Here is a 25,058-nt window from a genome sequence, read left to right as displayed (position 1 = left end):
GGGGGTGGGGGTGGGGGGCGTGGGGAGAGAGAGAGAAAGAGAGAGAGAGAGAGAGAGAGAGAGAGAGAGAGAGAAAGAAACGTCGATGTGAGAGAGACACATGGATTGATTACTTCCCACACGTGCCCCAACCAGGGCCTGGGATCAAGCCTGCCACCAAGGTACATGTCCTTGACTGGGAATAGAACCCAAGACCCTTCGGTTCGTGGTCTGACGCTCTGACCACTGAGCAAAACCAGCCAGGGCAGCATATTTCTTATTTAGGAGTCTTCCTCTGAATGCATCTGTATGAAAATTATGGAGAGGACAGAATTATGATGCTTTATGTCAACAGAAAGTGGTATCAGTTCAGAAAAATAAACACTAGGTTGAAAATAGATCACTGGATCCTGCTGTCTTCCTCTGACCTTGAAAAAGATATGTAACTTCTTCACATTGTCTCTTCTCTGGACCTGGTGTAACATGTGTTCCCTAGAGCTGCCCTATGGATGAGATAACCTATGTGAAATGTTCTGAACTCCTTAAGGCATGATGTCAAAGCAATAAAGTGCAATATTGTTATTACGGATCGACATTTTCTTCCTTAATCTTCTCATCTTTTCAGATCCTGGTGGGTTTTTTCCAGTCCCCTCTCTGCTCCTTAGGTTGGAGTGGTAGGGGTTCCATGCTTGGGTACAGGAAAAATGCCTTCTACCCTCTGAAACTGTGTTCATCAGGAAAGCCTTTGTAGGCACCACCCTTTCGGTAAAGGATGAATGTGACACCCAGTGTGTTGTGCTAGGGGAGCACAGGATCTGAGGACAGAAGAAGGCCCCTCTCTCTCTGAAGGACGAGGAGAAGCAACCATGAACTGTGTGCTCCTTCACAGAACACACAGCCTGGTGCCCAGGCTCCTCTGATCATCCTCCACGAGGAAGAAAAGTGAATCCAAAGAGGCCAGTGTCTCCTACAAACTCGTGAAGTCCAGTCGGCTGGGGACACCTCTTGGAGCAGTCCAGCAGTGTGCGCGTGGTGGTTCCTTATTCCGTCAGCCATGTCCTTCAGTGCCACCATTCTCTTCTCCCCTCCCAGTGGCAGTGAGGCCAGATGCTGCTGCTGTGCTTGTAAGAGTGAGACTAGTGGGGGCAACACAGGCTCTCAGAGTGGGAATCCTCCTCCCAGCACCCCTATCACAGTGACCGGACATGGCCTGGCGGTTCACAGTTCGGAGCAGCTCCTGCATATTATCTACCAGCGGGTGGATAAGGCAGTGGGTCTGGCTGAGGCTGCTCTGGGTCTTGCCAGGGCCAACAATGAATTGCTAAAACGTCTCCAGGAGGAAGTGGGTGAGTTGAGGCAAGGCCAGGTGTCCACCCCTGATGAAGACGGGGACAGCCAGGCACATGGTTCCCCACTTGAGGAGCCTGGGTCTCTCAAGGAGAGTCCCGGGGGGGCCTGCAGGACCGTGTCTGCCGTGGAAGAGGAGGGTGACGGCGTGGGCAGCGATGTGCAGGTGGTGATCGAGCAGCAGCTGGGAGCAACCTTGGCTGTAGGGCCTGGCCCTTTGGGCTTCCCAGCTGCTCAGAGAGATGTGCGGCTCCCGGGATGCACCCTGGCTGCCAGTGAGGGGGCCCCAGTGCTCAATCCCGTGAGTATATTGCTGCCGAGCAGAACACAAGTGTTGTTGCTTCTTAGTGCTTTTCCTGGCCTTTTCCTTTTTTCTTTCTGTATTTCCCCCCCTTCAACATTTCTTTTGTTGGTACGTGTGATAAAATAGAAACAGTACCAAGTTTCCTTTGTCTTCAGGGTTAATCAGCACTCCTGTTTCTTCCTGAACCATAGTCTCTGTGGCAGTAGGTCATTTCTGGTGTGTGTGGTGATGGGGTGCCCTTCCCTCCCTCTCAGTAGCTGTGCGGCCCCTGCTCCATGCTCTGTGCCTCTCCTGGAGAGAATGCCTGCCATGCACAGACGGCTCATTTATATTTTATCACGGGCCCTCTGCTTGCCAAGAGGAATTCAGTACAGAGAGATGGGAATGAGAGGGGAGAGAGGCAGAAGTAGAAAGAGAGATAGAAGGAAAAAGCGAGAGGGGAAGGACAAAGATAATAGACGATGAGGGAAAGAGGAAAGTGGAAATGAAGGGTTGAGGAAGGAGAAAAAGTGAAAAAAGAGCACAGAAAAGAAAGGTGAGTCTAAATGGAAAGAGAATTTATGCTAGAAGAATATGAGGTAAGGTGGGAAGAATGTAGAGGAAGGGAAATAAAATGAGGAAAAGAAGCGGGTCACTAAGAGTTAACAGTAAGAATAGGTAAGGAGAGGGGGAGGCAAGCGAGCACGTTTGTGAGTAGGAAAAGACACTGAAGTGCTTCGTGCTATTTCAGTTTCTTTACTGCTCAAGGCCATATGAGCAGGCAAATCCTGGCTGAGGAAAGTGAAAACTGCAGAATGTCACCCATGGAAGTATGAGAAGGAGATGGGGCAACTGTAGAGATCATAGAGATGGGAAAATATCATGTGCTGCCACTTGAGAGACCTCGGGAGGCCTGTCAACTCCCCCACCAGGTTCTTCCTCTACTCTTTCCCTTCTCCTCCTTCTCCTTCTCCTTCTCCCCACCAAGACAAGGCCCAGACAGCCAGCAAGAGTTGAGGAGGACACACAGGTGGATGGAAGGGATGCTATGCCCAGTCCATCTGTGGGCCTGAGAAAGGAATGTATAAACCCCCCTCCAGTGCACCCTGCAGCTGGTCACTGCTCCCCAAAGGCCTGGCTATGTGGGTGGGTAACAGCTACTACTGCTGTCCCCAGGCTGTGCCTGGCCAGGACTGTCAGTGGTTTGGGGCTGCAGGAGGAGGAATTGGGAAGGTGGTAGGAAGCAGGAGGGTACCAGGCCAGGCAATACCCTGAGCTGTGGTTCCTTCAGGCAGGGAAGGCTTCCAAGCCAACAGGATGGAATTACATTTCCCAGCGCAAAAAGCAGCTCACAGGTCTATAAATCTCAGCCTCCTCCCCCACTTCTTTCTGTGTCCCCCACCCCCACTTTCACTGTTTAGTTTTCTTGGCTGCAGAAATCCCCCCTCCTTCTTCCCTCTTTCCCTTCCTCCCTCCTTCCTTTCCCTGCCCTGTATGTCCTTGAATGAGGGCACAGGTAGGCAAGTAGATGTCAAGGCAGTGAGAGTTGGATGTGACCAAGGCAGGGTGAAGGTGAGGGCACAGACTGGCCCCACAAAGGAATGGGGGGGGGGTGGTTGGTGCCAGCCTCTCTAGAGATTTCTGACTCTGTATCTCCCTCCTTTGCTCCCATTTTTTCTCCCGTTTTCCTCTCTGTTATTATTACCATTTTATTTTCTTGTTCCTTCTTTTGGTTTTCCTTTCTTGTCATCACTTCCTCCCCCAATCCCTTTTAGACAAAACACTTACCTAGCTACAGTTCTTATGCCCAAGAGCAAATCATAAGTGACCCCTCACAGATAGAGCATCAGAAACATGCCTTATCCTTGTAATCAGTCCTATGGTAATGATCCAACATGAGAAGCCCTGCACACACAGAAATATTTGCCCAACACTCTTATTGGAGGCCCAGAGAAACAAGCCATTGACCATTAAAGACTGTGCTAGATTCCCCCCATGCTTTCCACTCTCTGTTCATTATCCTTGGCCGAAGATTGATGGTTAACAAGGTTCCCCTCAGCCTGGCTGGCTAATAGGCTATTCTTTTTTATGTTCTTAGCTGGTGGATGATTATGTGGCCTCTGAGGGTGCAGTACAGCGGGTGCTGGTCTCTGCTTATGCCAAGCAGCTCTCACCAGCCACACAACTGGCTATCCAGCGGGCAACTTCAGAGACAGGGCCAGAAAATGGAGTCAAGCTGCCACTGCCTCGCCCCGAGGACATGCTCAGTGCTGCTGCTGCGCTGGAAGGTGCCTTGGAAGAGGCAGGCCCAGGGGGAGCTGGGGAGCTGACACACTCTCTAGGGTTTACTGCTTCCCCCTGCAGGACCAGAGGGAGTGGGCAGAAGAACTCCAGGCGCAAGCGGGATCTGGTTCTCTCTGTGAGTGAGCTCCGTTTCTATGAACTTTTCTTCAGATGGAAAGATAAATGAAGAGTACGGTGTGGGTGGATTTTAAACTTCCCATATTGAATGCATGGTGTCCTGAATCTTACTGGAGTGGGAGGGGCAAGAAGGAGATTGTTCCAGAGCTCTAGGGTTAGGCAGTCCCCCACCTGTCAATGGTACTTTTAAAAAATATAATTTTTAAAATTGATTTCAGAGAGGAAGGAGAGGGAGGGAGAGAGAGAAACATCAATGATGAGAGAGGGTCATTGATTGGCTGCCTCCTGCACGTAACCCGTGCCCCGACTGGAATCGAATGGTGACCTCCTGTTTCATGGGTCAACATTCACCCATTGAGCCACACCAGCTGGGCTCAATGGAACTTTTTTAAGGCTTTTCCAGATAAATTGATATCTTCCATTTAAAAGTGGGGGCATCCTGGCCAGTGTGGCTCAGTGGTTGAGCCTCAACTATGAAATAGGAGGTCACAGTTTGACTCCCGGTCAGGGCACATTCTCGGGTTGTGGGATCAATCCCCAGTGTGGGGCAGGCAGGAGGCAGCCGATCAATGATTCTCTCTCATTATTGATGTTTCTGTCTCTCTCTCATTCTCCCTTCCTCTCTGAAATCAATAAAAAATATATATTTTTAAAAATAAAAGAAATAAAAAGGGGGGCATTATATCACATCTCTTAGGGATCTAATAATCCTAATGAGAAGATCTTTAAGGGATGGAGCAGGTTGGCCACTGAAGGGTGGGACTGGAAACTGCCTGCAAATGACCAGTGTGGGGGTAAGCAGCGGGGGCCCTTTGGGCAGAAAGGGCAGAGTGTCCTGAGGTGGTCCCACACCCCGAAGAGGCAGAGGCCCACTAGGCACTAAGCTCAGTTGTAAAAGTTTGGGGAGTTTAGTGAGTCTGAGAGCTCTTGGCAGAAAAGGTACTGACCTGATCCAGTTCTGTCTAAAGCCGCGGTATGGCTTAAAGCCCTAGGAGCATGGTTCAGCATCCTACAGTGCACAGCTATCGGGCCTAAAATGTCAGTAGGGCCAAGGTTGAGAAACCTGTTCTAGGGTGACCATAGTCCTTTGGCTCTGTGTCCAAAAACATCTTTCTGATAACCCTGGGGTGTTCTTTAGCCATATAATGTTCGTATTGACTATAATGGGTTTCCATGCCCTGGATAATGGCTAATGAAGTAACTGGAGAGTTCTGGTTAGGAGTGGAGATCACCACTCACATCCAACCAAAATCTTATCACAATATATAGTATTGCCCATGTCTTCTTGTTAGTCTTAGCAAAGGAAAACAATTAATACCTCCTTTATTTACATTACTTCTTTCTTCCTTTTCCTTTTCCTAAGAGATCCTACCTTATTCTCCCTTTCATTTGATTTGTTTTTACATTGAGGGATTTTCCATAGGAAGGAAGACACCCTAATCAGTTTTAACTGGTTTCTAACCTTCATTTCAAATCTTGGTTATGTTCGGGGATATCTGCTCACTTATCAAGAATAGGCAATGAGTATAATTTCTTTGTCATGGATTTCTGACCCAAGAGGTCCACTTTTGCTGCCAGGGATAGAAATGGAGGCATTTCAAGGGATTTCCCCAAACTTCATAGTGTTTACAAGTTACGAGTAAATGTATGATAATTCTAATTTGCATAAAATGAGGATTTTTTTTTCTGTCACTTCCATTACTCTCCTGCCTCCAGTTAGAGGTTCAGTGTCGAGGCCTGGCTTCTCCCTGCCCTTTGGAGAGCCTGGTGGAACAGCAGGCCTTCTGGAGGTGCAGTATGCTCACTCATTACAGTACTTGCAAAGTACTGATGTAGAGGACCAGTCAGGGAAGTTTGCTGCCCATCCCAGAAGACGATTTAAAATGTCCTTGTGTCCGACTGGGTTTACAGGGAGAGAGATAGTTGCAGATCTTCACTATTCTGTGGATTGCTTCTAGGGATCCAAAAGAACCAAACCAGAACTCTTAATTCCTTGGAATATTGTACATCCCAGCCACCCCTGTGGAAAGCCATTTATTTTTAGCCAGCAGCCTTTACATAAGTTTTAATACTATTGTCTAGAATATTTTCCCTTTCCACTTCAAGCCTGGTTTTTTATCAGCTCATCTCTTCCAAGCCACTTGAATTGGAAACTAGGTAACTTTTTTTTTCTTTCTTCTTTTGCAATTCTTTCAATTTCTTTATGAAGCATTCTCACATCTCCCTGTGATTCCTTAAGTTTGGACTTCTAAGAGGTAAAATAACTCTATCAAATATGAAGCTAGTATAATAGTCTTTTTCATAGAGTGGAGATCATAGCCACAAAGAATTAACAGTAATTTCCTAACTTGATATGGTCAATCAGCCATAGAGGTAGAAGGGTAAATTGGGCATTTCTGAATATGAAATTGAAGTTTTGAGGTCAGGATATGAGTCCATCAACTCAGAACTGGGTATTATCCATTAACTGTGAGAGCTTCGGATGAAAATATAATCAGAAAAACAACTAAATTTAATAGGAAGAAATTTAAAATCCTACATTAAAATTTTTTTAAAATCTGCAGAATGGTAAAGATAATCCATGTGAAAAATGAACTTGACTACAGGTTCACTGTGAATGAATGCCATGACACTGTGAGTAGGGATGGGGTTGCTAAGAAAAGTAACACCATCTTGGGTTTCATTCCTAGAAGGGTAGAGTTCCACTCGGGGAAGTAATGCTCCCTTTGGCCAGACCTCAACTGATGAGTTAGATTTGGTTCCAAGTGCCACGTTGTAAGAGAGACACGAGCAAACCAAAGGTCCTCATAGTTTCATGACAAGTCTGTCTGGGAACTCTGTCACGAGGGATGGCTGAAGGATGTGGGGTGTTTAGACTGGGTAAGAGAAGACTTTGGGAGTTCATGAAAGGTGTCTTCAAATATTTCAGGTGCTATTATGGTCAAAATGGGTCAGATTTTGGAGCATCTAAGGCAAAATTTTTTAATTGAAATGTTCAACAGTAGAATAAGTCAATTCAAAAACTAGTGAGGACCCGTCATTAAAGGTGTATAAGCAAAGCTGAAAGACAGCCTGTTTAATGATGTGAAAGGGACCTTTCCACTTCACATTTCTATTATTCTAGGTTTGTGTTTTTCAGACCATGGTGTGAGTACCCCTGAAATTTGTGGTAATGTACAAAGGTTTATACCTGGAACATTTTCCTGGATCATCGATTTTACTAGAAAAATTTGGAAGATATTTTTAAAAGTATATTTTTATTGAGAGGAAGAGAGGGAGAGAGAGAAACATCCATGATGAGAGAGAATCATTGATCAGCTGCTTCCTGTCCCCCCCCCCCCCCTTTTACTGGGGATTGAGTCCACAACCAGGCATGTGCCTTGACTGGGAATCGAACTGTGACCTCTTGATTCATAGGTTGATGCTCAACCACTGAGCTACACCAGACAGATATTTTTGTATTAAAAGAAATACAGATATATTGTGAAGAAATTTTTAAAAATTGCAAGAGTAGGTGGCTTCAAGAAATTTCCCCTTATAGTAGCCCTGATGTGTATCTGTTCTCTCCTTGCTATTGGGAGTATGTTTGTGGAAATGTCTGAGACCCTCTGCTCTAGTAATCATATTCCTTAGGAGCAGAAGCAAGGCCAGGGATGATCTTGGAGTCTTCATACAAATTAATTGAAGGGGAGGGCATTAGAAATACTAACTTGGATAGGGTCTCTGGCTAAGAAAGGACATTGACAGAAAGGTAGACAGAAAGGTAGAGAACTGTATGGGGACAATGCATAGGAACCAGAGGAGGGTTTCATCATATCCACCCCTGGTTTGATTCTGTGTTTGTTTATTTGTTTGTTTCCCCTAGAAATTGGTCCACAATGTGCACAACCACATCACCAATGACAAGAGATTCAATGGGTCTGAAAGGTATGATCCACTTGAGGGAGAGTCACAGCATCCTTTGCCAAGGAAGGGAAGCTGAGGGGGCTGCTCTAATATAACAACGAGGCTAAGGCTTTGGATACACAATTGCCTCTTATATCCTGTTTTCGGCCATGGAGGAATTTATCACAAAGTTGATTAGTGCTGGGAATCTCTATTTGTCTAGTTTCAAAAATGCTGATTTCTTTATTCACGCTCTTCTCTTTGTGGCAGCATCAAATCCTCTTGGAATATTTCAGTAGTGAAGTTCCTTCTGGAAAAGCTCAAGCAGGAGCTGGTGACCAGTCCCCACAATTACACTGATAAGGAGCTGAAAGGTGAGAAAAACCAAGTGAACTCCCATCTCATCCTTCCTCCCTGTTCCTGGGCAAAGGGGAAGAGGCATAGTAGAGATGATTTAGGTGATTTGAAAATAGTGGGTTTAAAAAAATTATTTTTGGTTTCTTCTCATCTACAATATTCACAGGATTGCTTCTAACAGCCTTTTTATTCCTCTACTCTGTCTGAAATGAAAATGGGAGAAGGGAAGGGCTAGAACACCATTATGCATGATATTTATATAGGCCTGAATCTACAGTGTTATGAAAAGGAGATCAGAATCCAGGCCAGCCCTATTGTCCCTGAGTTTAATGTCCTGGGCTTTCTATTTTCCTTGCTCTTCTGTTATTTGTCTGTAGCTAACCCTGAAGCATTGAGAACACTTCTGCTGAAGAAAGCCAATGTCATAATTCAGTAGAGTTGGGAACCTGACACCTGTCTGAGTCAGGAGGACTCCTCAGAGTTCTCACTGGCAGTGCTAACCAGAAAACACAGACCAAGAGATGAGAAGCAACTTGTGTAAAACTAACCAGCAAATCAGCCGCAAAACCAAGATGGGCCTGGTGGCTCTGTCCGCCCCGGTCCAGGGCATCCCACATCACATGTAGCTTTGTCAGACCAGTCCTGAGCAGAGACCTGACACCTACTCTGGTCTGCTTGGCCCCACCCTGGGGAATGCTATGGCCTCTGACACCAGGGCAGCAGTTGGCAGGCTCCTGGGCTCGAGCCCTGCTCACTCCCCAAGCCCCCTCCCCTCACAGCCCCTGCCTGCAGCCTCTAACCATCAGTGGGACCCTGACACTCAGGCACGTGGCCTGTGGTCTGTTAATGACCATGGTGGGTGGGACTGACCCCAGCTTCCAGGGACTGTCACTGTACATGCCAAAATGGCATAACTGAGATAAGGTGAATAAGTGACAAATAAAGCCACCTTTTTACAAAAAAAAAGAAAGCACTGAGCCCAGGCCAGTTTGGCTCAGTGGCTAGAGCGTCGGCCTGCAGACCAGAGACCCTGGGTTTGATTCTAGTCGGGGGCACATACCTTGGTTGCAGGCTCCTCCCTGGCCTGGTTGGGGCTCTTCTCTCACATCGATGTTTCTCTCTGTCTTTCCCTCTCTCTTCCACTCTCCCTAAAAATCAATGGAAAAAAAATATCCTTGGGCAAGGAAAAAAATTTTTTTTAAAGAAAGCACTTGTAATCCACTATCAGCAGAGTAGAATAGGGGTTAGTTTAATTGGAGAAGGGGGAAAGGAGTTACAAAAACATTGGAGTTTTCTTTTTCCAGTACTTAACTCTCCAGAGGAGTTAGTGTTAGAGAATGATGCAGGCAGGGAGAGCTAAACCTAAGAGGAGGTTTTGAAAATAGTGGTGCCCTTCTGTCATGTGAGGACATAGTGAGAAGACAAAAAAAACATATGAACCAGGAAGTGGGCTCTTGCCAGACATGAAATCTGCCAGTACCATGACCTTGAACTTCCCAGCCTCCAGAATGGTGCAGGAACAGAGCTTATATCACAATATGAATGTGTACGATGGGGAACAACACTGGAAATACATGAGTAGTTGAGGACAAGCAAGGTTTGAAATGCATGGAGACAGAAGCTAGTCTCTGGAAATTATTCCAAATAGTCAATGTATAAAATTATAGGTGGGTGATTTAGTTTTCATTAATACTAAGTCAAAATTATGAATAATTAATTTTCATCAATTATACTAGAGAAAATATAAAAAATAGTGGATTTTTAAAAAATTTGTTTACTATTAATTAATTTAATAGTGATACCCTCCCATCCAGTAGTGTTAGGGCAGAACAAAGGGCTGGGAACCACTGCTCTTTGCTCCCTCCCTTCTCTCTCCCTGCCAGGAGCCTGTGTAGCCTACTTCCTTACTAAGAGGCGTGAGTACCGCAACTCCCTGAACCCCTTTAAAGGACTGAAGGAAAAAGAGGAGAAGAAACTCCGAAGTCGCAGATACCGGGTAGGTTTCTAGGCCTTCCTTTCAAGATGCTAAACTCTAAACCCTAATAAGCACCAGTGGGAAGGGCCAGAGGTCATGGCATCTAAGAGAGTTGAGAGTGAATAATGTAGGCAGATAGAGGAGGAGGAGGGTGAGCCAGTTCTAAGATTTCACTTGGGGGCTTGGGTTCTCTCAGGCACAGATTTTACACAGACTTCCTCCTACACAAACCCTCTCCCCAAACCTAATCCATAGTTTTTTTCTCTTCCTAATCTCTGTGCTGGGCTCTACTATAGCTTTTTGCCAACCGATCCAGTATCATGAGGCATTTTGGACCTGAGGAACAACGCCTGTGGAAGGATGTGACAGAAGAGCTGATGTCAGATGAAGAGGACAGTCTTAATGAGCCAGGTGTCTGGGTAGCCAGGCCTCCCCGTTTCCGGGCCCAGCGCCTCACAGAGCTCTGCTACCATCTGGATGCCAACTCTAAGCATGGCACTAAAGCCAACCGTATATATGGGCCTCCCTCAGACCGATTACCCTCTGCTGAGGCCCAGCTCCTTCCACCAGAACTTTATAATCCTAATTTCCAAGAAGAGGAAGATGAGGGAGGTGATGAAAATGGACCTGTCTCCCTATCTTTTGACCAGTCCCATAAAACCTGCTGTCCTGACTTAAATTCATTTATTGAAGTCAAGGTGGAAAAGGATGAGTGAAATCTATAACCAAGAGTATCTCTGGCTTCTGCCACTTCCCATGTCCCAGAGCCAGGCCTATTGGGCTTCCCAGAAGAATGAGATGTCCTCTGCAGCCTGAGAAAGCAAGTCTGCCTCTGTTCTTAACACAGTCCCCACTGGAAATGAAAGCTGGCAGCTCCGGTGGGATCAAAGGACTTCTCTGAAAGGGGGAAAGTCCCCCCATTGTGAATGGCAAGCCAGAAAGTGCTTGTTCCTAAGCATAAACGATGCCTCAGAAGAGCTGGGGATGAGAGGAGGAGGAGGATGGGTCTAAGAAACACGAGGCCTTCTCAACATATGCCCGGGTCTCTGAGTTTTTTGTTTTGTTTTGTTATTTTTCGGGTTTCACTCAAAGCTCTGGGGAAGCAGCTCTGGTTGCACCTTCTGCTTCCCCAGGACCGCTGGTCTTGCTCTGCAGTGGAAGCCGCCGGGAAACAGTCCAGGGTAATACTGCCACCTGGTGGGCAGTTTCAGTCTTTGATTCTTCTGAGAAGAACTGGGGCTCCATCCCTTTTTGGGAATTAGGATTTAGATGTAATAGCTTTATTAAATTATATAAAGCAGATTTTATTATTCTCATCTTACACATGAGGAAATTAAGGCTAAAAGAGTTCCCATGTATCACTGGCACCCGCTCTACCACTGTGTGCATATATAGGGCTCTGTAGCTATTTCTTAATCTTGTCAGCCTAACTGTATTTTGAGAAAGGTGTGTATGTGTGTGTGTGTGTGTGTGTGTGTGTGCGCGCGCGCACGCGCAAGTGTGCATGCACACACCAGCACACAAAATGTATGCATTTTGAATAGATTGAGAAGTAAAAATGGCTTTCTAGTCAGTCATCCATATAACAAACATTGATTGCTTACTAGGTGTCAGATACTGTGCTATAGACACAATGTTGATCAAAGTAGATGCTGATCTAAGGTTTTATTATCTAGTCAGAAAACCAGGCAGTTAAGTAGGCAGTGGAATAAATAGTGCTAAGAATGATGAGGGACTGTAGGGTGCACTGGCAGGATACAGCAGGGGTAGCTAACCTATGCTGGTGGTCTGGAAAGGCTTCTCAGAGTGGTGTTTAAACTGATACCTGAAGGGAAAGATGGCGGAAGGGAGGCCAGGAGAGTGTTCCAAACATAAGGAGCAGCGGGTACTAGAGAGCACAGACAAGATACACTTCTACAGAACATTTTGGGGAGGGGATGATGCTGAGAAGAAGAGGCTGGAGAGGTAGAAAAACCTTGTAAAATATCTTAAAGAGTTCAGACTTCAGTTCAAGGACAATGATCAGTCATTGTAAGGTTTTAAGGAGGGAAGAGAGTTGGTCAGTTCTGTGTTTTACCCCAGTTCCCCCGCCACCTCCAGCTCTGTGTTTTAGAAGAATCACTTGACCTTGGGTTACGAGATGGCTTGGAAGGGGAAAGCCTTGGCAGTGAGACTCTTGCAGTGGTTCTGGGGAGAAAAGATGGTGGCCCGAGAGACACGGGTGATGAAGGGAGGGCAGATTTGAGAGATATTTAGGAAGCAGAATTGATGGGACTTGGTGCTAGGACTTAGTTGATTTGAGATTAAGGGAGGAGGACATAAGATTGATGTTTAGGTTTCTGGCTTAAGCAGCTAAGTGGTTAAGGATGCCATTTACTCAGGGAATCCTGGAGGAGCCCGTTTCAGGACGCAGGGAAGGTGGGGTCAGTTTAGGGTGTTGTATGCCTTTGAGATAACCAAGTAGATACTCGTACTCAGATTTTTTAAATCCAAGAAAGTCTGGGCTAGAGATACGGATTTGGCAGTCATTTGTGTATATATAGACCTTAATTAAAGTCTTTGGGATGGAAAATAGGGCCTGTGGAGCTCCTGACTCCAGTTTAAACTAATGACTGGTTACCCTGAGGTTGTGAGCCCTATGGGAGCATGCCATCTCAGTGTACCTCTTGCCCCCTTCCTATGATCCCCTGAAAATGCAGGTCGTTGATTCCAACTGTGCTCACTGCTGCCACCACCAACTCCTGGGAGGGCCTCCTTTAATGGCTTTTCAACCTTCCATAAGATTTACTCTCTCATCCTCACCCCAAAGGAGCAAAGCTTCCAAATATTAGAGGCTGTTCAGGTATTTTGGGTGTAAATAACTGGGAGGAAGAATTCAGGTTCTCCTTCCCCATTTGGAGACAGGAAAGGAGAGACGTATGGTTAATTCTGAAGATGTCGCTCACAGCAAGTTCTGGATGCAATCTGATAGCTCCCCTCTATTACTAATGCTTTCAGTCCTCCTTGCTTCCAGTCTGATAGTAAACTCTCTTCTGGATCAGAGAAAAGCTGTAAGCCTGACCAGGCAAACAGAGAAGCTGATTCTCAGGAGAGATGAGGTCAGGGAAACAATGCAGCTAGGACAAAGAAGCCAAATAGTTTGTACCAAATTAATTTCCCCAAAATATTAACCCCCTTTTCTTTCCCATTCCCTAAGGCTACACTAAGATTATAAAAGGTGTTCAAAATGTTGAGACAAAAATAATATGCATGATTTGTTTGCATGATTCGTTTTCTATCTAAATACAAAGGAGTCATTTTCCTTCTCCATTTACTTCCTCCATCCCTTGCCCCTGATGTGTTAGTCTGGGCAAAATCAGTTGGTGGGTATTTAACTGGATATGTTTAGCTTCAACCATGGTTTCTTCTTTTTCTTATTCTTGATCCTTCTAGTATGGCCAATATCAGCCTTTTTTTTCTTTTCCACCCTGATCATTTTCACTTGCTAACTCCTTTAAATGACATTACTTTTCTTCCTCTTAATACTTACTCTTTATCGCCAATCTCCTGTGGGCCAGCCAAAGGGGGGGTGAGGGAGCATTCGCTAGCCCTAAAACCAGACCTACTATCCCATAGTCACCTGAAATATTTGCTAAAAAATTTCATTTCCCAACACCAGGGGGTGTCTGTCTATCTGTCCTAATCTGAAGTTTGAGATTAGTTCCAAACCTTTTCCTCCTTTTACATAGACACGAAAGTTCCTTCCCTTCTTAAACAGAGCTTTGGGTTCAGGAAGTGGTGTCTTTTTATTACAGTTTATCTCTTTATCTCTCATTCTCTCTGGACTTGCACACATTTGTCTTTTTCTTAGTCTATTCACCCTTCGGTCTCTGCACCACCCTCAACCTCCTTTGCTCCCTTTCCTTTAGCTACCTGTCTTCCACGACCTCTCTCCATGGGCTTCCTCGCCTTTCTGGACACTACGGCGGCGTCTCTGAAACTCTGTATGTACCTACCTTTCTTCTTTTTCCCTGTCTTCCTCTTTACGGATCCCTCCCTGTCTCAATCAGTCTCTCTTCATCTCCCCCAGTCCCCACACTAGGAACAAAGTGGTGTTTGCACAGAGCATGCCTCGCGTCGCCCCGTTCTAGACCAGGACATTCCACCGTGCCCCTCCGCGCATTCCAACTGCAAACAAAGAGTCCCACCCCAACTTTTCCCTGTCCCAGTCATCGAGTGATGCAGGAGCAACTGCCCGAACTTGCCCTCCTCTCCTCTCCTGGCGGCGAATCTCCACCTCCAGGACAGTGACTACCAGCTCCCACCGCCCCATGCCGCGCAGCAGAGATCCCTGCGCAGACACCCCCGTTTCTCCTTCGCTCGGTGCTCCGCCCCTCCCGGAAAGTAGATCCGGCCAGGCAGACAAAAGTTTGGGAGAGAAGTTCCGTCCGTGCTGAGTGTGAGAGCGAGGGGGGCGGGGGCCGGGAGCAGCGGGGCGGCCGGGCAAGTCGACGCGTGGACAGATAGACCTGCGGACGCGACAGCCGTAGGCCCTCCCAGCCTGCTCAGCCCCTGATGCGCGGGGGTCCGCAGCCCCTCCTGCCGGGGGATGCTGGGCGATTCCTGGCGCCGGGCATCGGGGCCGCCCGCTAAACCCTTGTGCCTACTCCGTGCCCCCGGGGAACCGGAGCCCGGCCGCAGGCAAAGAGAAGCGGGGGCCGAGAGGCTGCTTGGTGCGGGGCGGGGAGGGGGCTGGAGGCCCCAGGCCCGAGGGCATGGAGCGGTTGGGAGAGAAAGCCAGTCGCCTGCTTGAGAAGTTAAGACTCTCGGACTCGGGCAGCGCTAAGTTCGGCCGCAGAAAGGGTGAATCTAGCCGGTCTGATGGGACCCCCGGGCCGGGCAAAGGGCGCCTGAGTGGGTCGGGGGGACCGAGGAAATCAGGGCCCCGTGGAGCTACCGGGGGACCTGGGGATGAGCCGCTGGATCCAGCCCGGGAGCAAGGACCCCTGGACGCTGAGCGCAACCCGCGCGGCTCCTTTGAGGCGCAGCGCTACGAGGGCTCCTTTCCCGGGGGGCCGGCTCCCACCCGGGCCTTGCCGCTACCTCAGTCACTGACCCCAGACTTTCGGTTGGAGACCACGGCCCCAGCCCTCAGCCCCCGCTCCAGTTTCGCCAGTAGCTCCGCCAGCGACGCGAGCAAGCCGTCCAGTCCCCGGGGCAGCCTGCTGCTGGACGGGGCGGGGGCTGGCGGGGCCGGAGGGAGCCGACCCTGCAGCAATCGCACCAGCGGCATCAGCATGGGCTACGACCAGCGCCACGGCAGCCCCCTGCCCGTCGGGCCGTGCCTGTTCGGCCCGCCTCTGGCCGGGGCTCCGGCGGGCTATTCCCCCGGAGGGGTGCCGTCCGCTTATCCCGAGCTCCACGCCGCCCTAGACCGACTTTGCGCTCACCGGCCCCCGGGGTTCGGCTGCCAGGAAAGCCGCCACTCGTACCCCCCGGCCCTGGGCAGCCCTGGGTCTCTAGCCGGGTCTGGAGTGGGAGCGGCGGGGCCCCTGGAGAGACGAGGGGCGCAAGCCGGACGACATTCGGTGACCGGCTACGGGGACTGCGCGGCGGCCGCCCGGTACCAGGAGGAGCTCACAGCCTTGCTGCGCTTGACGGCGGGCACAGGTGGACGCGAGATCGGTGCCCGCGGGGAGCCCTCGGGGATGGAGCCGTCTGGTCTCGAGGAGCCACCGGGTCCGTTCGTCCCGGAGGCCGCCCGGCCCCGACTGCGGGAACCCGAGGCCAGAGAGGACTACTTCGGTGAGTGAGATGAGCGGCGCGGGGCAGGCAGGGACCCCGCGCTGCCTGTGCCTCACCGACCCGACGGCCCCCATGGCCGGCCCGGGTGGTCGGAGGCGGAGACGCGGGGCTGGCAGAGAGGCCAGAGGGACTTCCCCTTCCTAATGGTTTCAAACGGACGGGGACACCTATCCTGCTGCATTCTAACCCCTGGTTCCCTCGTTCCCCAAGCTTTAGAATCTCGGTGTTTTCCGCGGTAGCAGGCCTCTCCGGGGACGGACCCTGGGACAGTGAGAGCATCCCCCCTCGCCCCCCCGCCCCGGTGGCGGTGCCCCTGCAGGCTTCTGCGCGCTGAGCCCCCACGCGGGCCCAGGCTCCCCCCGCAGGAATTTGGGGAATTCGCGGGGGGAGGACGGGGCGGGCGGGCCGCGTGCGTGCCGGCTCCTGTCCCCGAGTTCCAGGTGCCCGCGGGCGGGGCTGGCCGCGCCGCGCAGGGCGGAGGCGTGGGGTGAGGAGGTGGGGGGCGGGGGACGGCTTCCGAACACGCGCGGAACCGGCCAGGGAGGGAGGATGAAGCGCCCTGGGTCGGAAAGCAGGGACCCCACTGCTGCCCGCCCCCGTCCTGCCGGCTCGGTGCGGGCCGGGGCATTTAAACGGAACCTGGTGGTGTCCGCTTCTGTTCTCCCATCCGGAAGTCAGGGCAGAAGGCATGACCGCCGGGTCACCCTCACCCGATGGGTAACCCTGTGGAACTGCCAGAGTCACCCGGCCTTCAGTTTGGCCCCAACCTGCTCAGAATTCAGCCAGAAGTAGCCTCCTATTTTTCTGTTGCTGTTAAGGAAGCCTGGTCGCCGGCTCCCCCTACCCCCACGTGGTTATCTTTAAGAAGTATTGATTTTATGTCTCAGCTATGGGGGGATATGGGGGTCTTGAAATACCTTTTAGCCAAGACCTACAGGCACCACTTCACTATATCAATACTGATCTGACTGTGAGAGGAAGGACAGGAAGAAGTGGAGGGCCCACCCCCAGGGCTATGGGCCTCTTCAGTTTTCCCAGCATCTCCTACCTTTCTCACCACCCATGTCCTGCTCTTGACCTCTATGGCTAGAAATGTGAATAGGGAGGGAACCCCAGCCAGGGAGGGGGGAGGCGTTGCAGAGGAGGTACAGAGGTAGTAGGGCTGCAGACTGGAAGGGGCCTGCCTGGTCCAACTCAATCGCCCCCATCCTTTCCCCTCTGCCCTTCGAGAGGAAAGCCCATAGCAGAAGCTTTGGTCAAGGGAGACTAAGTGACAGGATGCTTCTTGCAATTTTCTTTCGAGGCCCAGGAGAAATGGGTGTTGGATGGAAAGAGGTCTCGTTGGCTAAACCATCAGAGCCAAAAGGAAAAATGAATTCAGATAAAGTGCAATAAAATGACAAGAAGAACCTAGGTTTGGATATCTGGGTTAGAGGAGGTGAGGCGGACATGCCTGAGCAGTTTGCTCTTATCTTCCCATAATGTCCCAAAGAAATGGCTTTGGCCGGGCCTCCTGGTGGGGTGATCTTGGGGCAGATCTTCACTCCAATGGGGAGGCCACATTTTGACCCCAGAGGGAGGGGCCTCTTCTCCCTGTGGGTCAGGTAGGCTCCTCTGCAAGAACCCCCAGCCTAACTGTACCCTCCTGCTCCTGTCCTTAGTAGGGGCCCTCTTCCTTGGCTACAGCTTTGCCCAGCTGCCAGAGGGTGGGAGCAGGACAGGCCTGGGCCCATCAGTTGCTGCAGCTGCTGCACGGGCTCCCAAGCCTCTGGGCAAAGACTGGGATGGGCCCCAACAGGCAAGGAGTGTGGCAGAGTGCCGAGGGGGAGAGGTGGGGCGGGGTGAGGCAGGCCCGTTGGGATCTGCTCCCCAAAGACAGGCCCTCAGCTTCACTCATGGGCCTGGAATTGGGGAGTGGAGGGAGGAAAGGACACACCCAGGAAAGGCGGGTGCCAGGGCCAGGTGTATGCGTTTGTGGGGGGGTGGCGGGGAGTAGTTCAGCTCTGACCCTCCCATGAAGGAAGATGACTGAGAGACCTTAGGGGTTCTATCACCCATCCCCCTCTTCCTGTGCAGCCCCCCTGGGAACACACCCTGCATTCTCAGCAGCCGCCTCCCCCAGGAGTCATGCTCACAGGGTCCCCTCTGCACAGGTCCCACTGCTGAGCCAGTTCCTTCTTTTTCCATCCTTGGAAGCCTGGAGGTATGGAGCAGGGAGAAGTCCTTCCGTAGCAGAACCCCAGCTCATTTTACAGACGGAGAAACAGGTCCCAGAGAGGCTTTCTAGGCCCGGCCTTCTGTCCCTAGGGAGTGTTTTTGAGTCTACCACTGGGCACTGGCATCTCTATTGTCCCCCACGGCGCAACACAGATCATACTTTGCCTGTTTAGTCTTTTCTCCCCAGTAGAAAGTAAGCATTTGAAGGCCAGGGACCATATCTTTGACACGCCTCCAGTTTTCCACAGTATTGAGCACAATATTTTTGTTAGGCACAAAATAGATGTTCAGAAAATAAATATCTGTTGATTAATCAATAAAGAATGGGTCCACTCAGCCAAGACCTTGCTTCATTCCATTTCTTATTAGCCTCTTTTCCCAGAAGGGAGCCCATCAAAGGGAGGCTCTGACTTGTGGGACTTGGCACAGTCAGGAAAGACCGGGAATCCCAGGTTTTGAGCAGGGGGAGTAGGATGCGATGCTGACAACATCTCTCCCCTCAGGCACCTGTATCAAGTGCAACAAAGGCATCTACGGGCAAAGCAATGCCTGCCAGGCCCTGGACAGCCTCTACCACACCCAGTGCTTTGTCTGCTGCTCCTGTGGTGAGTGCTGCCCCCAGATCTGGACCAGGGCCCGAGGCCTCAAGCACTCCCCACACACATACACAGTCACAAGTGCCTAGGGAAGCAGGAGCAGAACTTGTGCCTCTTCATTTGCTCACAGAGCAGCTGTCCCCACCATGTGTCTGGACCTCCATTGCTGCCCCACCTTCTCTCTTGCTTCCCTTCTCTGTGCCCTACCTGGCTCTCTCACTCCCATGCTGGGTCTGCTTTCTGGAGTCATCTTCCCTCTGTTCAGCCTCTCTCTTCCTTCCTTGTCTGCCTCCCTGCTTGCCCAGCCTGGACTCCTGCCTGACCCTCCAGCCTCTCCTCCCTAGGGTTTGGTCTTGGGCAGCCAAGTTGCCTAGGGCGACAGTGAAAGACTGGAATGTAGGAAAGGCGGGGGTGGGCTGAGGGAGTGGGGAACTGTCGGGGGCAGAGAGGGGGGTTTTCTCTTGGCTGGTCAGAGTTCAGCCACCTCGCCAGAGTGCAGGCCACCGGGCCATGCCAAGCTGATGACATCATGCTCCAGGAATGCCCGCTGTTAGCTCAGGAGGCCCAAGGCAAGGGGGAGGGGACCTGCTCCCAGTGGCCTTAACTCCCCAGCCCTTCCCTCACGGCCCTCATTACCTCCTCCCCACTGCTTACCCACTCTGATTCCTTTGCTAACCCTTTAATCTCCTATCTCTGCCTGTCTGACTCCAGCACTCAGTTTTTCTCTCACTCCTCCACCCCCCAGCCTCTGCCTGGTTCTCTTTAGGTTCATCTATCTGTCTGTCCTTCTATTTATGGGACCCCTTCTGGGTAAGTCTCTTTTCCTCTCTACTCCCCTGTGTCTCATGAGTTTCTAAGTCAGCTTTTCTAAGCCTCTAGGCAGAGCTAGAAGTGGAGATTTTGATGAGAAGAGGAAAAAGGTGGGAAAATTGCTCATTCTCCTCCATGGTCTCACTTCTCCCCCGTTCCTGACCATTTAGATGCCCTGGAGGAGTTCCTAGGTGTTAGTTACAGGGGAATGGTCCTGTCCTCAGAGGACATCCTGAGCTGCCTCTGACTCGGGAGACTGGGTTCCTGTAAGCTTGGGGTAGAGCCTAGCGCAGCAGGAAAGAGGACCAACTTTGCTCCCAAACAAAGCACTTTGTCCTCAGCAGTAACTCTGATAAGTCCTGGCCTCCTGGCCTCCGTAGAGCCTGTCCCTGGAGGGAGACAAACAAGGCTAGGAGAACAGGAGAGCTCTGCTCAACAAGGAGGCTCCTGGGTTGAAAGGTCCCAGAGGGCCAGGCCTGTGACAATGTGATCAACTCCATGCACATTGTACACCACCTTTTTCAGAGCTCCTTTTGTTGTTGTTAATCCTCACCTGAGGATTTTTTTTTTCCCCATTGATTTTTAGAAAGAGTGGAAGAGAGGGGGAGAGACAAAGAGAGAGGAACGTGGATGTGAGAGAGACACATCAATTGGCTGCCTCCTGCACACCCAGACCAGGGCTGGGGATCGAGCCTGCAACTGAGGTACATGTCCTTGACTGGAATTGAACCCATGACCCTTCAGTCTGAAAGCTGACACTCTAACCAGCTAGGGCTTTCGGAGCTCCTTTGACCATGCACTCCAGCCTATGGTTGGCTTTGCTTCCCCAGGTGGCTCCCCATGCACTGGGGAGGAAGGCACTCATTTGAGACAGAGTTACAGAAAACTGTTGAGGCAGGAGCTGGAGGAGCAGTGGGCAGAGGAGAGGGGAGATTGGCAGGAATCAGATGGGATTTTTGTGTGGGGAGGGAGGAGATAAGCACTAAAGTCCAGGTTTAACACACCACAGTGGAGAGCAGTAAGCGGGGAAGCCCTGTCCTGGGCACCAGGACAGGCTCCAGCCCCTTCTCTGCTGCTTCCAGGGCGAACTTTGCGCTGCAAGGCTTTCTACAGCGTCAACGGCTCTGTGTACTGTGAGGAAGATTATCTGGTGAGTGAGAGGGATCCCCTGGGCTTAGAATTGGCTCCCACACTGGGACACCCTTTTTGGTGGCTCATTGGAGTTCCATCCATCAGGTCATTCTCAGTTTATAATATCCTCCCTTGGTCTCTAGTTTTCAGGGTTTCAGGAGGCAGCTGAGAAATGCTGTGTTTGTGGTCACTTGATTTTGGAAAAGGTAAGCAAATGTCTTCAGCAGAGACTCTGAGTGAGGCTGAGGGGTGGAATCAGGGACTAAATGGATACTGAGAAGGAGGTTGGGGGGGACACACCTATCACCAGATGAATCACTTTCATCTATTCCTTCCCAGAGCAACTGTTGAGAGTGGCTTCTCTGCCTCTGACATCAAGTCCTGACACCTAATCCTGCCATCCCTAGACCTGTGTGATCTGGCCCCTCCCTAATTCTGCAGGCACAGCCTGGCCCTCCACCTGAGCTAGGACTATGGGGTTCTGGGTTTTAATCCCCTTTCTGCTACTAGCTAGGATCAGCTGGAACTCAGTTTTCTTTTCTATAAGAAAGGGGGATTGGATTAGATCAGTGGTTTTCAGCCCTGGCAGCCTAGCAGATCACCTGAGAAGAAGCAAAGAAAAATGCCAAAGCCTGGGTCCTCACCAGACACTGTGATGAATACGCCTGGATAAAATCCTGGGGTGGGGCCCTGGCTTTGCTGGTCTTTAAAAGCTCCCTGGGTGTCCCAGCCGGTGTGGCTCCGTTGGTTGGAGCATCATCCCATACACCAACATGCGACTGGTTCGATTCCTGGTCAGGGCACATACCTAGGTTTCAGGTTCAATCCCTGGTCAGACAAAGTGTGTGCAGGAGACAACTGATAGGTGTTTTTCTCTCTTTCGCTTCCTCGCACTTTAAAATCAATAAAAGCATGTCTTCAGGTGAGGATTTTAAAAATAAAAATATTAAAAGCTCCCTGGATGATCCTTCTGCAGCCAGGGCTGAGAACCATTAGCTCTCTAAAGCCTTTTTCAGGGTTTCTGCCTCCACTTTTTTAAAAATTGATTTTGAGAGAGAGAGGAAGGGAGAGGAGAGAAAAACATCAATCTACTGCCTCCTGCACTCCCTCCACAAAGGTTCAAGCCTACAACCCAGGCATTTGCCCTAACTGGGAATCAAACAGGCCACCTTTCAGTGCATGGCACAATGCCCAACCAACTGAGCCACACCGGCCAGGGCTCTGCCTCCACTCTAAGACTCCTTGGTCCCCTCAGATTCTATAGCATTGTTCTGGAAGGATAGCAGGGGGTTGGGTGAGTTTTGTGGGAGCCGGGAACATCATGGGTAGCTGGGAAGGTGGGACTGGAGGGAGACTGATTCTCTTCCCACTCCACGAGCCAGATCCTACAGGCAATGGGAAAGTCCTATCACCCAGGCTGCTTCCGATGCATCGTGTGCAACAAGTGCCTGGATGGCATCCCCTTCACAGTAGACTTCTCCAACCAGGTGTACTGTGTCACCGACTACCACAAGTGAGTCCACCCCTTGCGGTATGGTGTGGAACTGGGCTCAGGATTTCCGAATCTCAGCTCATCTCTGCCCTCTCTCTTTCAGAAATTATGCTCCTAAATGTGCGGCTTGCAACCAACCCATCCTCCCCTCAGAGGTCAGTATGTCTGGGTTCTCCTGCAGGGCAGCCAGTGCTGCTGCCTCTGGGGAAGGGATGGGAACGTGCGGCCTGGACTCCCTTGGGATGCTGTGGTGCTGAGGAATGTACTCTGTGAAGATTCCCGTGTGACTCTGCTCTCAGGGTTACCACCCTGACCCTAACATCCGGGCCCGGACATGTCTGACAGCCGCACTGGGCGCAGGCTCTGTCTCTTCTCTCCCAGTCCAGGGAGGCAGACTTTCTTTGAGGTCAAGGTCACCAGAAGCCAGTGTAGAGGCTGGGAAGAGGTGGGGGGAAATCCTCAGGGCCAGTAGGAAAAGGTTGGAAATGATTTATCCCGTGTGTGCTGAGGTTGTGCTTAGCCAAAGCAAATGAGCGCTATTGGACCTCCTGTCCCCAGCTTAACCTCCTTTATTTATGCCGCCTGCCCCTTTCCCTTCCCTCCGCTTCCCCTACAGCTGGTAGAGATAGGTAAGGCCACGCCCTGGAGACCAGGAAAGGGAGGGGAAGTTCCAGGAGGATTTGCAAAGCCCACCGGGAAGCTACAGATGATTGCAGAGAGGCTCTGGGGGCCTTTGTGTGACCTTCCCATTGGGGTGGCAGGGGCCTGTGCAGGGGAGGGTGAAGTTGGGCTGTCAAACGGCTCTCATCTCCATGGGGGTCTGCATTCTTTCAGGGCTGTGAGGACATTGTGAGGGTGATATCCATGGACCGAGATTATCACTTCGAGTGCTATCACTGTGAGGTGAGTGCTGGGGGCCAGGACTCCTGGAAAATTGGAATGGGGCCCAGGCAAGAGTCAAGCCCTAGACTTCGACTATAGGAAAGTATAGACCATGAACTCTAGGAAAGTGTTCTGACCTATCTCCAATCTATCTCATCCTCTAGCCACTCTCTCTGACCCTCGTTGTTTAGTCCTTTCTGAATAGGGTCTCCTGGTATCCACTGGAAATGGGAGCCTGTCTCATTATTTTTGCTATAGCAGCGACACCTGGTGTCCAGCTGAGGTATTTTCTCAGGTTTCTCTTCTGGGAGTCCCATCCCTTCCAACCCACCCTTTTTCCTTCTAGTCATTAGAAGTCCGGTGTTGTGTAGGGCAGACTCCTAAATGTCCAAGGTGCCTGGGCTGAGGTGAACTCGGTGTCCCTTTCCCCTAGGACTGCCGGATGCAGCTGAGCGATGAAGAAGGCTGCTGCTGTTTCCCTCTGGACGGGCACCTGCTCTGCCACAGCTGTCACATGCAGCGGCTCAACGCTCGACAGCCCCCTGCCAACTATATCTGAGCTGCGGTCACTGCTGCTGCCATCACCACCATTGACAAATTCCTCTGGCCAGTGGGCCCCTGAGGCCAGCTGAGGCAAGGATGTACCTTGCAGGCCTGGCAGAAGAGTCCTTTGGGAAGGGCCCCAAGGGCCAGAGACCCAAAGATCATGACATTCCAAATGGATTGTGGAGGAGGAACCTTCCCGTTACCATGGTGGGGGTGACCGGCTTCCTTTCCCACATGTGCAACCTGTGCTGTCGCGTATACTTAAGCACACACAGGCGGGCTCCCGCACACTGTAAAGGTCTGATTCTAGTCTGTATTTCCAGTATAAGTTTATGCGTAAATCAGCAAATGCTGTGGTCCTGGATTATAGGAAGGGAAGACATCATGGAAGCTCCTAACTATTTTGTACCCCACACACGGGGTCAGATAGGAGGTCAAACAGGCTCTTACCACACCACAGTATCTTATTTCTGTATCTAGATGAAGAGGTGGACATTATAAATGAGTTATTTCTTGGCCACCTGCTCTCTAAGGACTAAGAGAGCTGCTCACCTCAAGGCTGGGAATAGAGACCAGCTCCAGGTGGGCCTGCTGCCTGTATTGCCTGATTCTCAGGGACTCACGTGAGCCTGGGAAGACTAACTGGGTGCCTGTACTTCTCCTCAGCTGGTGGAGGTGGTAATGAGCAGGTCTTGGGGCATGGAATTGCTGGGGGAGACATTTATGAAGCTTCGAGCTATTCACACTCCCCAGGTGTAAGTGCATTGAGCCCTCCTGCCCAGTATAGGCACCCATGGGCATATTCTCACACACACCTACTCACTCCCTTCTTCTCAGGTCACCCTTGCACCTGGTCCCTAGCAGCAGCTCACTACTCCAGAGCTGCCACCTTTCAGAGGGATCCAGGATTACATCTACTGTAACTCGCACACTCTGAGGTTCTGGGGCGCCACAGGGGCAGAACACTTTGACTTGGTTCTAGTTCCGTTTTGCTGAAATTCGTTTACCTAAAGCTAGATCTCTTAAAACCGTTTCACTGAAAAACTGTGTGTTTAAAGTTACTACCACTGCCAAAGGCACAAATCCCTTTTGGGTATTTTTTTATTTTTATTTTTTAGCCATTTAGGTATTCTATTCTTTTTTGTCGTGCTTTGGGTATTTCAAGGATTTATATCTATTCATCCAAGAGTACTTCTGAATTACCAGCAACATAAATTTATCAAATTTGCAGCACTTTGTAAATGATAAGATTGCTTCCTCCTACCTTGATGGGTATCTCTATGTTATTTGCTTTTCAAACACTTTTTTAAAAAAGCTTAAAGTTTCTAGCAATAAATATAATTGGTACAGACA

At 50.4% G+C, this 25,058-nt stretch overlaps 2 protein-coding genes and 1 long non-coding RNA gene across 6 annotated transcripts in view; 2 read left to right on the top strand and 1 right to left on the bottom strand.

The window, feature by feature from the left end:
- CUNH14orf93 (chromosome unknown C14orf93 homolog) overlaps positions 1-11,545 on the top strand; it is a 19,928-nt gene extending 8,383 nt beyond the window's left edge. Inside the window, exons 2-7 of one of the 2 annotated variants that reach the window (XM_070426415.1) lie at positions 605-1,627; positions 3,708-4,028; positions 7,896-7,957; positions 8,186-8,289; positions 10,156-10,268; positions 10,544-11,545. In XM_070426415.1, coding sequence (XP_070282516.1) covers positions 1,034-1,627; positions 3,708-4,028; positions 7,896-7,957; positions 8,186-8,289; positions 10,156-10,268; positions 10,544-10,963 — 1,614 coding nt within the window. In that variant the 5' untranslated portion in view covers positions 605-1,033 and the 3' untranslated portion in view covers positions 10,964-11,545. The remainder of the gene's footprint in view (positions 1-604; positions 1,628-3,707; positions 4,029-7,895; positions 7,958-8,185; positions 8,290-10,155; positions 10,269-10,543) is intronic. The other variant, XM_070426423.1, reaches the window with a different exon arrangement.
- On the bottom strand, positions 7,374-19,126 carry LOC139017830 (uncharacterized). 3 transcript variants are annotated; one of them, XR_011472881.1, is made up of 3 exons: positions 19,052-19,126; positions 9,333-9,420; positions 7,374-8,335 (listed from the first exon to the last, which is right to left on the bottom strand). It is a non-coding gene; the product is annotated as an uncharacterized lncRNA (long non-coding RNA). The 3 variants fall into 3 exon arrangements; XR_011472879.1 differs by having other exon boundaries at positions 7,374-8,282; XR_011472880.1 differs by lacking the exon at positions 19,052-19,126 and adding an exon at positions 14,243-14,409 and having other exon boundaries at positions 7,374-8,282.
- Positions 14,556-25,058, top strand: AJUBA (ajuba LIM protein). Its single transcript, XM_070426402.1, has 8 exons — positions 14,556-16,031; positions 18,752-18,853; positions 20,737-20,804; positions 20,929-20,991; positions 22,168-22,298; positions 22,381-22,432; positions 23,112-23,180; positions 23,593-25,058. The coding sequence occupies exons 1-8, from the start codon at positions 15,002-15,004 to the stop codon at positions 23,716-23,718; spliced, it is 1,641 nt and encodes a 546-aa protein (XP_070282503.1). The 5' UTR covers positions 14,556-15,001; the 3' UTR covers positions 23,719-25,058.

The sequence above is a fragment of the Myotis yumanensis genome, unplaced genomic scaffold, assembly GCF_028538775.1.
Source record: "Myotis yumanensis isolate MYYU_CA2020_CCGP unplaced genomic scaffold, mMyoYum1.0.hap1 SCAF_1, whole genome shotgun sequence".
Lineage (NCBI taxonomy): Eukaryota > Metazoa > Chordata > Mammalia > Chiroptera > Vespertilionidae > Myotis > Myotis yumanensis.
The sequence above is the reverse complement of the archived record's forward strand: the minus strand, read 5'-3'. Positions and strand labels throughout refer to the sequence as shown.

Bases quoted from the DNA above. Each gene is read 5' to 3' on its own strand.
- AJUBA (XM_070426402.1), top strand. From the start codon at position 15,002: ATGGAGCGGTTGGGAGAGAAAGCCAGTCGCCTGCTTGAGAAGTTAAGA. The intron at 20,805-20,928 runs GTGAGTGAGAGG...CTTGGTCTCTAG, and splicing joins ACTGTGAGGAAGATTATCTG to TTTTCAGGGTTTCAGGAGGC. The intron at 22,433-23,111 runs GTCAGTATGTCT...GCATTCTTTCAG, and splicing joins AACCCATCCTCCCCTCAGAG to GGCTGTGAGGACATTGTGAG.